The 13289-nt window shown below is 56.9% G+C and overlaps 1 protein-coding gene across 2 annotated transcripts in view; it reads left to right on the plus strand.

Annotated features, from left to right (window-relative positions):
• Positions 1-13289, plus strand: part of SH2D3C (SH2 domain containing 3C) — a 51178-nt gene continuing 37889 nt past the window's right edge. The window contains exons 1-2 of one of the 2 annotated variants that reach the window (XM_044992403.1): positions 1-84; positions 4566-5232. In XM_044992403.1, the coding sequence (XP_044848338.1) occupies positions 45-84; positions 4566-5232 (707 nt within the window). In that variant the 5' untranslated portion in view covers positions 1-44. Of the gene's footprint in view, positions 85-4565; positions 5233-7501; positions 7605-13289 lie in introns of those variants that run through there. The other variant, XM_044992401.1, reaches the window with a different exon arrangement.

The following is a 13289-nucleotide window of genomic DNA, read 5'->3' on the forward strand; positions in this document are numbered from 1 at the left end:
AACTTAGACCCGCTTCGTTTCGGTGGCTCCATCACACGCTGACAATGGCAGAGGGCCAGAAGAAAGGGGCCTTCAAAAAATTCAGTAAGTCGCTCCGGGGAACGCTGGATTAGTACATGTTTGTACTTTAAAGCACGGCGAGGCGGAATGGAGGGGCTGTGGGGGGAGAGCACTGCATGTGGTGAGCCTGTGTGCGTGTGCGCGCGTGTGTCTCAGCCCCCTCCATGGGGCTGTGCATTGGTCTGGCGGGAGCTCCCGAGCCGCACCAGCGGAGGATGCAAACAGCCCATATTGTCAGTGGGTTCGTGGCTGCCAGGTTCTCACTGGCCTTTCAGAGCAAGAGCCACTTTTGTGTCGCTCTCGGTTGGGCTGACTGGGACGGGGCTGGATTTGCTTCGAGGGGGCCGAGCGGGTGTCTAGTCCCACCTCTCGCAGGTCGGGGTATATAAACTAATCCACCTGATCAGCCCCTAACTGAACTGACCTGCGAGAGGTGGGACTAGTTTGGTTTAATCCAGCGTGAAATCGGGTGCAGAGAGCAGTACAGGACAGGTGTTTCTCCTCTCCCGCCGCCTGCCTGCCTCCCGGAGCACCATGGGGGCTCCTGACCCGCCCTTAATCCCGCACCTGGACGGAGCACACAGGAGGCAGCAGGTGGCACCCCAGCCATGGGCCGTGGTGGGACTGGGTGGAACAGTGGAGTGAACCCAGACTGACTTCAGTGTGTCTAGGCTATGGCTGAAATCCTGGCCTCATTGCAATGGGGGTTTCCCCACCGACTTCACTGGGGCCAGGATCTCACCCTATGTGTGCACAGGGCTAATGAGCTCTTTGGAGTTGGTCTCAGAGGAAACTAATCAGCAGCAGCTGGGGGTTGAACTCTCTTCTTTCCCCAAGCCCTGGGGTTTTCCCCAAAGCCCGTAAAGGCAGCTACCCCAGCATAATTTCATTCTCTGCCCCCTCACACACTTCCTTCCCAGCAAGCCTCCCTCGCACCTAACTTGGCCTGAGATGATGATGCTAGAATTTAAATTTGCATTTTCCCCATTTCCAAAGGCTTGGGGCCCACCCTGAGACTTTGCATAGAATTGTCCTTCCCCCCCAGGCTCACTCAGTGCTTTGCAGCCATGTACTAATCCAGCCTCACAGCATCCCCGTCAAGTCAGGATTACCCCTGATTTAGAGACAAGGGAAACTGAGGCTCAGTGGCATGAAGTGATGTCTGTGGCAGAGCTGCATTTACCACTCGACCATCGTGGGGCACAGTGGTGTTGGATGCCCCCTGTCAACAAATCCATCAATTCCCCATCACTAGGGCCCCCTCCCCAGCTGACAGAGGAGAAGGATGGTCTGGAGGTTAAGGTATTGCACTGGGACTCAGGAGATCTAGGTTCCCATCTCAGCTCTGCTACAGGCTTCCTGCATGACCCTGGTCAAGTCCCTTAGAGGGAGATTCCAAAGGCACAAATGACAGTTAGCTGCCCCGCTCCCTTTGACTTGCAGCCTTCCCCTGTCTCTCTCTGTGCTTCAGTGTCCCAGCCTTTGTCTGTTCAGATTGGACGGTGTCAGGGCAGGGACCATCCCATGAAGTGTTTATCCAGCCCCAGCACAATTTCTGTGGGGGCCTCTAACTGCTACCATAATGCAAATAAACCAGAAAAGTGAGTTAAATCCCTTCTCCTCGTATGCTAGCCCCTTCTCTGAAATGGACTAAGAGATTATAGGCGGCTTGATCTAGGAGTGAAATTCAGGCCTGGGAGTCAGGACATCTGGTGTCACCCGCAGTTGTGCCACTTAATTTACTGCCTGACCTTGGGCACATCACTTCCTCTCTTTGTACCTGAGTTTTCCTGCCGGGGTTTTGCAAGTCTTGTTTGCCAAATGCGTTGAGATCCTGCAAAAAAATGGTGGTAGAGAAGGGCAAAGCTTTGCATTCATAATGCCACAGCCACGGTTCCATAGACTCTGAGGCCAGAAAGGACCATTGGGACTAGTCTGATTTCCTGCTAACCCAGGCCAGAGACTTTCACCCGGTGATTCCTGCCTTGTGTCCCAGCCCCAAACCCTGTAACAGCACTACACGGAGCTATGCTGCATTGGCACAGCACTGCAGCCTCCTAGAAGGGAAATAGCAATCCAGCAGGAGACCCAGTTACCGGCTCCCTGAACCATGCACGTGGCATGCAGAGACAGTAATGCCACAGAAAGAGCAACGCCTGGCGAGATTGTGTTCTGCCCTCATTTGTGGGGTGCACAAGGAGAAAGAGGGGGGTGATATTCTGACCCTGTGCTGCTACCCAACAGAGCAGAGCTGGGGGAAAAGGGCTGGGGTGTGAAACGCAAACTCATCCTGTGAGGGTTATAAATATGACTTCGGTTAACGCTCTGCACTCAGCACTAGCAGGTGGCAGCTGGGAGATTAAAACAGTGATCGAGAGGGTCTAATTGCTCGCTCGCTTAGCTTAGGAAGTGGGTAGATGAATATCCTTCCCACAGCACACGCTTCTTGCTGAACGCAGGCTGAACTGCTAGCTCTGGAGTGCAAAGGGGCCCCGAACTACTTCAGAGGAAAACAGTCATAGACACGGGCACCCACACAGCAAGCCGGCCACACACGTACCGACAGACACCCTCACGGTCACATGTCCCATCCACACAGCAACCCGGCCACACACATACCGACAGACACCCTCACGGTCACATGTCCCATCCACACAGCAACTCGGCCACACATGTACCCACATACACACTCACGGTCACACAGTCCCATCCACACAGGAACCCAGCCACACACGTACTGACAGACACACTCACCGTCACATGGTCCCATCCACACAGCAACCCGGCCCCACAGGTACCCACATATACACTCATGGTCCCATTGACACAGCAAACCAACCCCATACGTACCCACATACACATTCACGGTCATATGTTCCCACCCACATTAACATACACTCATGCTCATACACACACACAGACATACACACAGGCACAGGGTCCCCCACACACCGATATACACACATGCTATCACACACACGCAGCTACACCATCTCGCTCGCGCTGATATACGCAATCACGGTGCACCATGTACCAAAGACAGACACACATATGCTCCCCTTCCCCCTTCAGAAATACAGACACACTCATGGACACCTGCTGCCACATACCTGCATACCCATGGGTATTATATCAGCAGGAGTTACCAGGTATTACAGATAGCTTTTCAGGCTCTGCCTGGCTGAATGTATGGGCAGCTAGATCTTGGAGAAATGTGGTGCTGTTCTATTTGGAAGCTGAGCATATCACAAGGCTGAGTCACTCTCTGACTGAAATAGTCTCTTAGGCGCAGGGTGGCTGAAATGCAAACTGGGTGTAAAATGCTGCCAGATCAGAAGGGTTAAATTTCACAGCACGAAGGGGTTGACTCACAGCTAGTGCCTCCTTGTGGCCAAGCGCAGTGTAGCACCTCTCTCCCTGCCAGGCACCTCCTGCCGACGGTTGCTCCAACGCTGTGGTAGTCTGCCTCTTCCTGTGACTGGGCCCTCTGGCCAGGTCGCTTTAAAGTCTCTCCCTGTCTGGGGCAGCCAATGAACAGAAACAAGGGAATTACAAATCATTCGTCTCAAAACTGGGCTACGGCTCTCGTCCAGCAGAGGGGGCTCGTTGGGCTGTGACCCTAAAGGGAGTTCACAGGTGGTAGCGATGGCCACTGTGGGGTTGGTATACCTGATCCCAGGCACCTACTGAGTATGGGCCTGTCGATGAGACAGGGTGCAAGGCAGAGGAGAATCAGGCCCTTAGTTACACAGGTGTTGTGCCACTGATGTGGGGGGGTGCTGCCCCAATGTCAATGAGGGCAGGATTGGGGCCTGATGGAATACGAGGTGGGGGTGAGTGCCAGCACTCTGCAATTGGCACCTATGACGTCCCTGCTGGAGCTGGTCCAGCCCCTCCCACAGAAGATGCGGCCGCTCACAGGCTGCGCCCCCCACCCACGAACTCTGGTTTAACTAATGTGCACAGGCTCCGAGCTGAGCAGCCCCTTAAAGTTCTGGATTATTACACACTGTGCAAAGCACACACAAAACCACAATGGTGCAGAGGAGCCCTGGGACCCACAACTGTTGGGGGGGAAGAAACCTTGCTGACAAAGGCAACAAGAGGAGGGACGAAAAGAACTGGGTTCTGCCAGCGAGAGGCTGTTCTAGGCACAATCACGTCATCACCTTGTGCCTCCCTTTCTCCATCAGTGAAATGATGCCCAGATCTGAAGCCTCGGCTCAGCAAAGTGGCAGACTCAGGAACTGAGCCGAGTTCTCCTGAGCCCCAGTCCAGCGACCTAGCCATTAGGCCACGCTACCTCACCGACAACCCAAGGTGCAGGCCAGAGGGGTGTCAGGCTGGCTGGGTCTGACTCTTCTCTCTCAGGGTGCAACTCCCTTGAGCTACACCCACGTCAGAGGGGACAACCCCACTGCAGAGACTGCCTTCAGCACCACCTCAATCCCATGCCGAGACCCTGTCACCCCCCACCCCAGCTCACGATTCCTTTTCCTTTCCAGAGTTCTTTAAGTTCAAAGGCTTTGGGAGCCTGAGCAACATCCCTCGAGCCTTCACCTTCCGGCGAGTGTCTGCCCCCGCCAGTCCCACGGAGAGCCTGCGGGCAGGGACCCTGCACCCCAACAGCTTCCTGGAGGACGCCCTGGAGAGCACTCAGGATGACTTGAACACCATGCCCAAGAGCCCATCCCCCTACGCCAGGTCGTGCGACATGTACAGCCACATGGGGACGATGCCCAGGACCACCCCCAGCGGGGCGGGGAAACGGACCAAGAGCTCCCAAAGCTCCCATGACAGAGGGACCACAGGTGGCAGAGCCCCTGGCACGTCCCCACCGGCCATCCCAGAGTCAGTGGCTCCCGCTGACCCTGCCCCAGCAGCAGATGCTTCCTCAGGGACTTTGCCATCAAATAACAGCCCCAGCCTGGGTAAATCAATCACAACAGAGCCCGGGGTGGGATCTGACGCCTCGGGGAACAACCCTCCTCCTGGACAGGCACCTGGGGGCATGGGAGAGTCACCCGCTGCCAGCCCAGCCCAAGAGCCTATCCAAGCTCCAAGAACTGGTTGTACCACAGCAGAGCTGTTGCAAGAGCCCGTCCTGTTGGAAGGAAAAGAAGGAGCGAAGGAGGAGCTGCCGCCTGCCTCCTGGGAGAGCCCGCAAGGGAGGTAAGACACAGCGTGATCATGCTCAGCTACTCCAGTGCACCCTTGTTCTGCTGCTGAATGAGGGCTCAAGCCTGCAGGGTGCGGAGAACTCTGGCCCCAACCCAGCAAAGCATTTGAAGCACCTGAATGGTCTTGGACTAAGCACATGCTCAAAATCGAGTGCAACCTGAAGTGCTCAGCTGGATCAGGGCCAGAGTGCTCAGCACCTTGCAGGATCGAGCCCCTCTGAGGCATCCCCTCGGCCCAACTTCCTGTGTATTTAGTGATGGATTTTCTCCGGAGGTAATAACAACGCTGTATTCTGCCCGCCCAGCGCTTGCCAGCTATTTCCCAACCCCCACCTTTCACACACCCCTGGAGGACAGGGGGTATTATCCTCATTTTACCTACAAGGGAAACTGAGCCACAAAGAGGCAAAGTGACTGCCCCAGGACATAAAGCTAGCCGAGAACCCAGGAGGCTGGTCGCCCAGTCCTGAGTGCTAGCCCCTAGGCAACACTCCCTTACACAGACACCTGGGAAAGTGGGGCTGCTTATAGAACCTCTGCCATCCGCCGCCTGGGCTTGGCGGCTTCATGAGAACAAGCTTCCCGTGGGATTTCTGGTCTTTCCTGCTTCCGGTCGGGACGGAAACGTCTCAGGCAGCCTGGTTTAGCCCGGCCTTCCCGTTGCCTTGTTCTCAGTTTAGTTTCAAGTCGTGGCTTTGTCGGTTTGATCCACTAGAGAAATACACCAGGAGTTGGGGGCGCTGTGTCTGGGAGCAGAGCTGCAATGGGGGAGCGGGATTTGGAGAGCTCCATTGCTCGGCCCTATCCTTTTCTCTTTCCTTCTCTCTCCCCCTCCCTCTCCTCCTGGGAGGGGAGTGTCACTTTCCTAACGGCCCCAGTCTCTGGTTCAGCCGACATGCACTTGCAGCTGCTCCGGGGTTTCTCAGACTCCAGAGGCCTGTGACTCCCAGAGGACAGCGCTGCCCCTAGGCCTCACCCCAGTGCCTCTCGGCTCCACCACTGACTGTTAGAGCCCAGGTGGACGCTGTGAAGGAGGCCTCTGCTTGGGAACGCGCTCGGAATGTGGGGAGGGGATGAGCTGGGCCGGGTGGGCGGCTGCCGGGAGTTACAGCTGGCACTGGCTGGCCCCCGCCATGCTTTTGTGATGACTGTAGGAGTTTGTCAGTCTGGCCCCCAAAGCCCTAAAGGGCAGCAACCCCCTTCCCTCCCCAATTTCAGCCCCTGCCTGGGGAGCCTCCCTCACCTTTAACTCACCCCAAAGAGGTGACCGTCTAATGGGAGCTACACTATGCCTTGGCTTCTCCACTTTGAGGGCTGGCTGCACTGAGGCCATCTGATCCCGCTACACATGCCCGTGAACACGCATGCACACACATGCCTGTGAACGCACACGCCTGTGAATGCACACGCCTGTGAACGCACATACGCATGCACTGAAATGCTGGGCTCTACAACCACAGCCTAAGGGCGTGAGCCAGCACCCGTCTCCCTGGGAGCTGGGCTCTCTTGCCTTGCTGGGCTCGGCTGCTCCCCCGCCACGCAACTCCCCGAAGCCCAGCCATAGGGCGCAGCTTGCGGGAGAACACAACCCGGCCCAACCGCAGCAGCAGGTCCCAGCCCTGTGCAGGATCCATCTCTGTCCCATAAACACCACCCTCCCAGGGCCGCCACTCAGCGTCCCCTGTCTGCGGCAGAGCGGGATGCCACCCGATTCGGGTGCCAGGGAGGGAGGCCTGTGCTGGGTGGACGTGACACGAGGGGCACTGTCCTTGGTTTAGGGGATTCAGCCCCATTGCTTGTCTCTAACTCAGAAGCCGTCTCCCTGGAACTGGGTTTGCTTGTTCAGAGGGTTCTGAGCTCCAATCTGAGGGGTTTGTGCTGCCGCCCCCGGGTCCCCGCAGTATCTGGAAGCAGCCGATGTCCCAGGCTCCCTGGTGTCAAGTCTGTGGAGAGACACTGGTTTACACCAGCTCCTTCTCCGGCCCATTGCTGCTCCTGCTTGAGCCAGGCCGGATTCTGTTGTGCCGGTTTGACACCAGCGCGGCGCCGGAGTCACTCCGGATTCCCAGGCGCTCGTTCCCAGGGCTCTGGGGTTTGTTTGCTCAGGCGGTGCGCGGTCGGGAAGCGGCTGCTGCGCCTGCCAGGAGCCTGGGAACGGGGAGGAATTTCTCCCCGCTGTGGGGGCCGGGCCAGAGGCAGCGGGGCGGGCCGGGCCGGCTCAGCCCTGCCCAAGTTCAGCGCTCGCAGGGGGCCGCGCTCAAAGTTCCCCTCCGGCTGGCGGGTGCGTGCGGCGGGCTCGGGGCGCGGGCGGCCGGCACCGATGACCGAGGTGGGCAGGAGGCCCCACGGGCTGGGCCCTGGCAGGTGAGCGGGTCCCGTGGGCAGGGGCGGAGGAGGGGGGCTGCAAACCGCCGCGCAAAGCCCCCCCCCCGCGGGGGCGGGTCCGTCCTGAGAGGGGCCCCGCGTGTCCCCCCCCCACGGGGCAGGAGGTTCGCTCGTGGGAAGCGCACACCCGGGGGGGGCGCAAAGCGCAGGCAGGAGGGAGGGCAGCCCGCGGGGCGCTGGCCTGGGGTGAGGTCAGCCTGGCACCAAGCCCTGCCCAGAGCTCAGGCGCTTGGCAAAGCCCCGTGTGGAGCTGAGTGGGGTGGGGGCTGCCCTGCAGACAGACCCCCCCCCCCACACACACACTCCCTAGGGCGGCCAGCCAGAAGGGGGAACTTGAGACCCCCCCTCCCTTCGCCTGCCGGGGTTTGCTGTGGCCCTGGCCCAGCCCAGCCAAGGAGGCAGGGAAGGGGCTACACGGACCGGCACAGCGGGGAGCAGAGGCGGCTGCTGGCCCGGGGATTCGGGCTAGGAACGGATCCGAGCAGGCGGACAGGAGAATGCCCCAGCACTAGCCCCTGACATGGCCAGGATACGGCCCAGTGGGGTCCCTTTGGCATTAAAGGCAAAAGTCGCTTTAACTTTAACAAGAGAAGGATCCGGGCCGAGCTGGTTAGTGCTGGCCAGCCCTGCAGGTCTGACTGGTCCCAGGTTCCTGGGGAAACTGAGGCACGTTGCCGTTTCAATGACTCTGCCCAACATCCTAGGTAAGGTGGCGGCAGCGCGCTATGAGGCAGGAATTCTTGTCGCTCAGCATTTCATGCCGCTAGAGCCCACTGCCAGGGCAGGGAGAGGGGTGAGCCAGCGTGACGGGGGAAGCTGCTGGGCTCCTTAGGTTGCTGTCAGTGTGGGGAATACGGGAGAGCAGGATGTTGGGCGGGTGGGAGCATCTCGCTCTCTCCCGAGCTGGGCATGTGCAGGGCTGGTCACGGAAACACCAGACTCTTCAGTGCCTCCCGTGAGCGCACAAAGGCCGGTGTTATCCACAAGGCCAGTGGCGCGGTGCTGCAGCTGGGCCCTGGCTGAGGCCGCAGAGGAAGATGTTCCATAGACAGCTGCATCTTCCCCCTGCCCCGTCTTTTTGGAATGTCTCACTTCCCCGGTGAAGGGGAGAGGAGGCCAGGGATACCTGGCTGTGACGGGCTGTCCCTACGCTGGGATACCAAAAGCACCTTTCCCCTGTGCTGGCTGATGCTAGCTAGGAGCTCAGCTGTAAGGTGAACGCTCCAGCTGTAACTCACCCCCTTGTCCTTGAGTATTGCACCAGACAGTCCATGATTTAATGCACTGATCTGAGCTCACTGCAGCATCTAAGCTCCAGGATACAAGCTATGGCAGACAGCGCAGGAAGGGACGGTACTCGCTACCTACCCGCAGCGCTGCCACTAGAGCTTAATACTGCCACACCCCTTGTTGGTGCAGGTGTGATCGCACCTCGCTTTAGCACTGGACCGTAATCTTGACCTACAGCACCTCCTGCTGCTCCTCTCGTGGGCCATGCTCTGCTCTGCCAGTGCACCTCCATCCTGCCCTGCAGCTGCCCCTGCTGTTCTGATCCTGGTCCCCTCCTGAGTGGTGTCCAACTGTGGCACAGTTCTGCAGTGTGGACAAAGGTTCACCGAGCGTTAGGCTGCGACCATCATTCTTGCGTAACCTGTGATCAGATCAGAGGAGAAAGGTTGGTGCGTTAAGCAGGTGTGCCAAGTGGAATGCAGTTTCCAGACAGGTCTTCCTGTAGTTCCATAGCTAGGAATAGTGATGCTCTCCTTCGAGCCCATATGCCCAAAGGTGTCACCCTCAAGCACCCATGTGACATGGGGCAGCTCCATATTTTGGATCCATCTCTGCTCCCAGTACACTGAGGCTGCAGCCGAGGATTTATCAGTCATGCTGGGTTCCGGAGTTCATCTTGAAGCATTCCCACCAGAAGGAAGCCCAGGAAGGCTGCTGATCAGGAAAATTCTCCATCCTACGTGGATCACTTCCACTCCTCGCTCTTGCACCGGGGGCAAGACACCATCCAGAAAAGTTCAGGCTGTCCCCAGCATGCTTGTGGGCCCTGCTTTGGTATGCTGTGGGAAGCTGAAGCATTCACAGTAATGGAGCAAATGCAGCTTCCTGAACTGGAGGAGCGACTGCAGTGAGTCCACCTTCTTCTTGGAGCAAGTGGTGCTGAAAGAGGACTCAGAGGGTGAAATCCTCCGGGCTTCTACCTGTGGCATTGGAGAGCCACAATCCATTCCTATGGGAGCACGAAGGGGACTGCAAACAGCTAGGCAAAGCCTTTCGGAAGCTTCCCGAAGGCTGATCCAGGCGTGAATGTCACTGGGGCGAGCATGTTTTCTTTACAAGAAACCAGCTGCCCGGTGAGACCATGGACTGGTGTGTTACAAGAAACATGTAACAACACCCTGAATGTGAACTGTGACCAGATGGACGAATTAGAGAGCGAATTATTCATGGCGTAATTGACAAGCAGCAAAAAGGAGGTTACTGGAAGAAACGGACTTGACTTTTCTGAGAAGAGTGGATATGCACAGGGCTAGTGAAAACTCTGCTTGCCAGAGGAGAGGGATAGCATGCAGTTAGCTAGCCCCCTGCAGAAGCTGTATTGCAATGCAAAATCCCTGGTACAAATACATAGCACTTTTCATCAATGGATCTTAATGTGCATTATAAAGGAGGCAATGAGCGTTATTCCCATTTTCATTGATGGGGAAACCGAGGCACTCAATAGTAAAGTGACTTGGCCAAGGTCACCCAGCCAACCAGTAGCAGAGTCCAATGCCCTGTCCATTGGAGCATGCCACAGAGCAGAAGAGGAACACACAATGTTAAGAATACTCTTTGGCTGTGAAATGCAGCTGAGGCAAGGAGCGGCTTGTAGCTGGAGCACCTGGACGTGGTAAAAAGCCAGGAGCTGCAGCGGGAGCCGTTGGAAGTAAATATGAATCAATTTTGGAACCAACGGCACCATGCTGAGGGGCTAAACCCAACACGCCTCAGCCTTCCACTGGCTGGCATCCCTGCGAGCGTTGGGGCAGTGCCACTGAGCCTGTCCCTCCCTCCTGCAAGGCATTTCAGGCCAGTCGGAGGGGGCTCCCGGGCCGCAGGGACTCATTCCAAAAGGAGCGTTGGAATTTCTCCCAGGCGCTTTGACAGGCTTCAAGAATGTTTGAGTCGCATTCAAGAATCCTCCGGCCATTCAGTCGCACAGCTCGCTGCATATTGAGACCGCTAGCGTCCCTCTGCCTCTCCCAGGGCCAAGGCGCCGGCACTGCATCTGCTTACAGTTAGGAGAAGGGGTTATTTATAGTGGTTTCATTCTTCCCCAGCACTGAGTGGAGGTGGGGGCTCTCTGGCACCGGATGCTGGGATGTGAACATTGCAGTTCATTAGCCACAGGCCCTGATGGCTTTGCAGAGAACTGGAGGAGCTTGCAAGACCCTCCAAAATTCCACTTCCCAGCTGCTCTCATGCTCCCAATTTCCTGCCTGGAGTCTCCCTTCCCCCACCCTTTGTTTTTTCTCACAGATTCCCAAGCCCCAGCCGGTCTCTCGCTGACCCGGCACCTCTAGAGGCCAGCTCGCAGCTGCTGCAGGGAGGGGGCAGATTTGTAGAAACCCCACCAGCCCAGGCCCAGCCTTGCCCTGACATCCTGGAGTCACCTGGAAAATGCCAGCTGGGCTGGCAGCGAGAAGGGAAACGTCCTCTCCTGCTTGTGGCTGTGCCTTCTTCCAGGAGTGTTATCTAGGGCACGGTGGCAAGCTGGGTGGATGGCGCTAGTCCCCCACAACCTGCTAGGGTGCTGCTGCTGGGGTCAGTAGGGAAACCCTCGCACAGTCACGGCCTGATGTATTACTGGGGCTCTTTGGCAATGTACCTTGGTAAATTCTGGCTCTCTCTCAGGCTCAGGTTGGCCACCCCTGCTCTCGATGCTAGGCTGCTGCAGGAGCTAAAATGCCAGGCTCTGGGGCTGCTCTAACTTCTCGCAGCCCGGAACCCTGCACCACACACCTGCTATGCTGGGCCCTGGGCGGGGAGGCAGCGTAGGGCCCTGTGCTGCTTTTGCCCCATAGAATTCTTCCTCGGCCTTGCAGCTCCTGTGCAGCCCCTCGTACACCTTCAAAGCAGCACAGAGAGGCAGGGGCTAGACCTGGCCCCAGCTTTTACAATGGGCACTTCCCAGCTGATTGCAAGGGAAGGGGGTGTCTCTACAGCACGCATGTCTGTGTTTGCTTCCTAGCCGCACATGCAGTTAAGGAGCCTGATGTCCCAGAGGGAGGCTCTGGCCCTGTGGATGCCTAATGCAGGACTCCGGCAATGATTTTTCCCCGTTGAGTTATTGTTCTGACACTCCTAAGATGATACTCTTTAAAAATCAAACCGCTAAGTTTCCAGTGCTTCTGGTTACTGGTCCCGTCTGCAGAAAGAGTTGGGAGCTGACCTCTCCCGCTGCTGTGGCGCAAAGAGCATCATCATTTAGTTTTTAAAGATTAAAATGGCCGCCCCCTGGGCCTGGCTCAGCGAGTCTGATTGGGATTAAAAGCTCCGGCCTTTCAGATCACTCCTTGGTTTGCTGGAGGTGGGAGGGAATCTGGAGCTGCATTTTACTGACTAACGGAAGTGTGGCTCCATACGGGCAAAGATGCAAAGGCCATGCACGGATCCTGTCAGGATGCAAGGGTCATGCATGGACTGAGCCCTTCACGAAACCTCCGATAACTGATCCTGTCGTGCCTTGCACCTGCCGCATGGGCAGCTAAAACCAACAGGCTGTTTGTTCCCAGAACTTCTCACCAAGAAGGATCATACACTGGCAGTGGTAGAGCAGAGTCTCAGTGTGCCCTGCGGGCCCCGTAGCCACCTTCCAAGGTAACTCCCAGCAACATGCTTCAGAGCTGTCAGGCTGCTGCCCTTCACCAGCTGGAATTCTTAATAACCTGCTGTTTCCCAATTGATCACTAGTTGGCGCCGGACAGTGATTTGCAGAGGAAAATTAAACTGGAAGCAGCAGCGAGTCCCAGGCGGCATGCGAGCTGATTTTCAGTGGCACTCACACTGCCCGGATCCTGGCCACCAGTCCGGGGGGGATGAGGGGGGGGCTCTGCATTTTAATTCAATTTTAAATGAAGCTTCTTAAACATTTTAAAAACCTTGTTTACTTTACATACAATACTAGTTTAGTTATATAGTATAGACTTATAGAAAGAGACCTTCTAAAAACGTTAAAATGTATTATTGGCACGAGGAAACTTAAATCAGAGTGAATAAATGAAGACTCAGCACAGCGCTTCTGAAAGGTCGCCAACCCCGGGGATACAGCATTCTGCTCCACTTAGCCTAAGCTTGTAGGCTGTTGCCATGAGCTGTTAAACAACAGCAGCAACTTGACACCCCAAAGGTGGAAGCACTTTCATAGGGGGTGACATCAGGGCCGGCTCCAGCGTTTTTGCCAACCCAAGCGGCAGGAAAAAAAAAAAAAAGCCACGATCGGCAACACTTCGGTGGCAGCTCTACTGCCGCCGCTTCATTCTTTGGCGGCAATTCGGTGGCAGGTCCTTCGCTCTGAGAGGGACCCGCCGCCGAATTGCCGTCAAAGAGCCGGACGTGCGGCCCCCTCTCCATTGGCCGCCCCAGGTACCTGCTTGCTGCACTGGTGCCTGG

Source organism: Mauremys mutica, chromosome 18 (assembly GCF_020497125.1).
Source record: "Mauremys mutica isolate MM-2020 ecotype Southern chromosome 18, ASM2049712v1, whole genome shotgun sequence".
NCBI classification, from domain to species: domain Eukaryota; kingdom Metazoa; phylum Chordata; order Testudines; family Geoemydidae; genus Mauremys; species Mauremys mutica.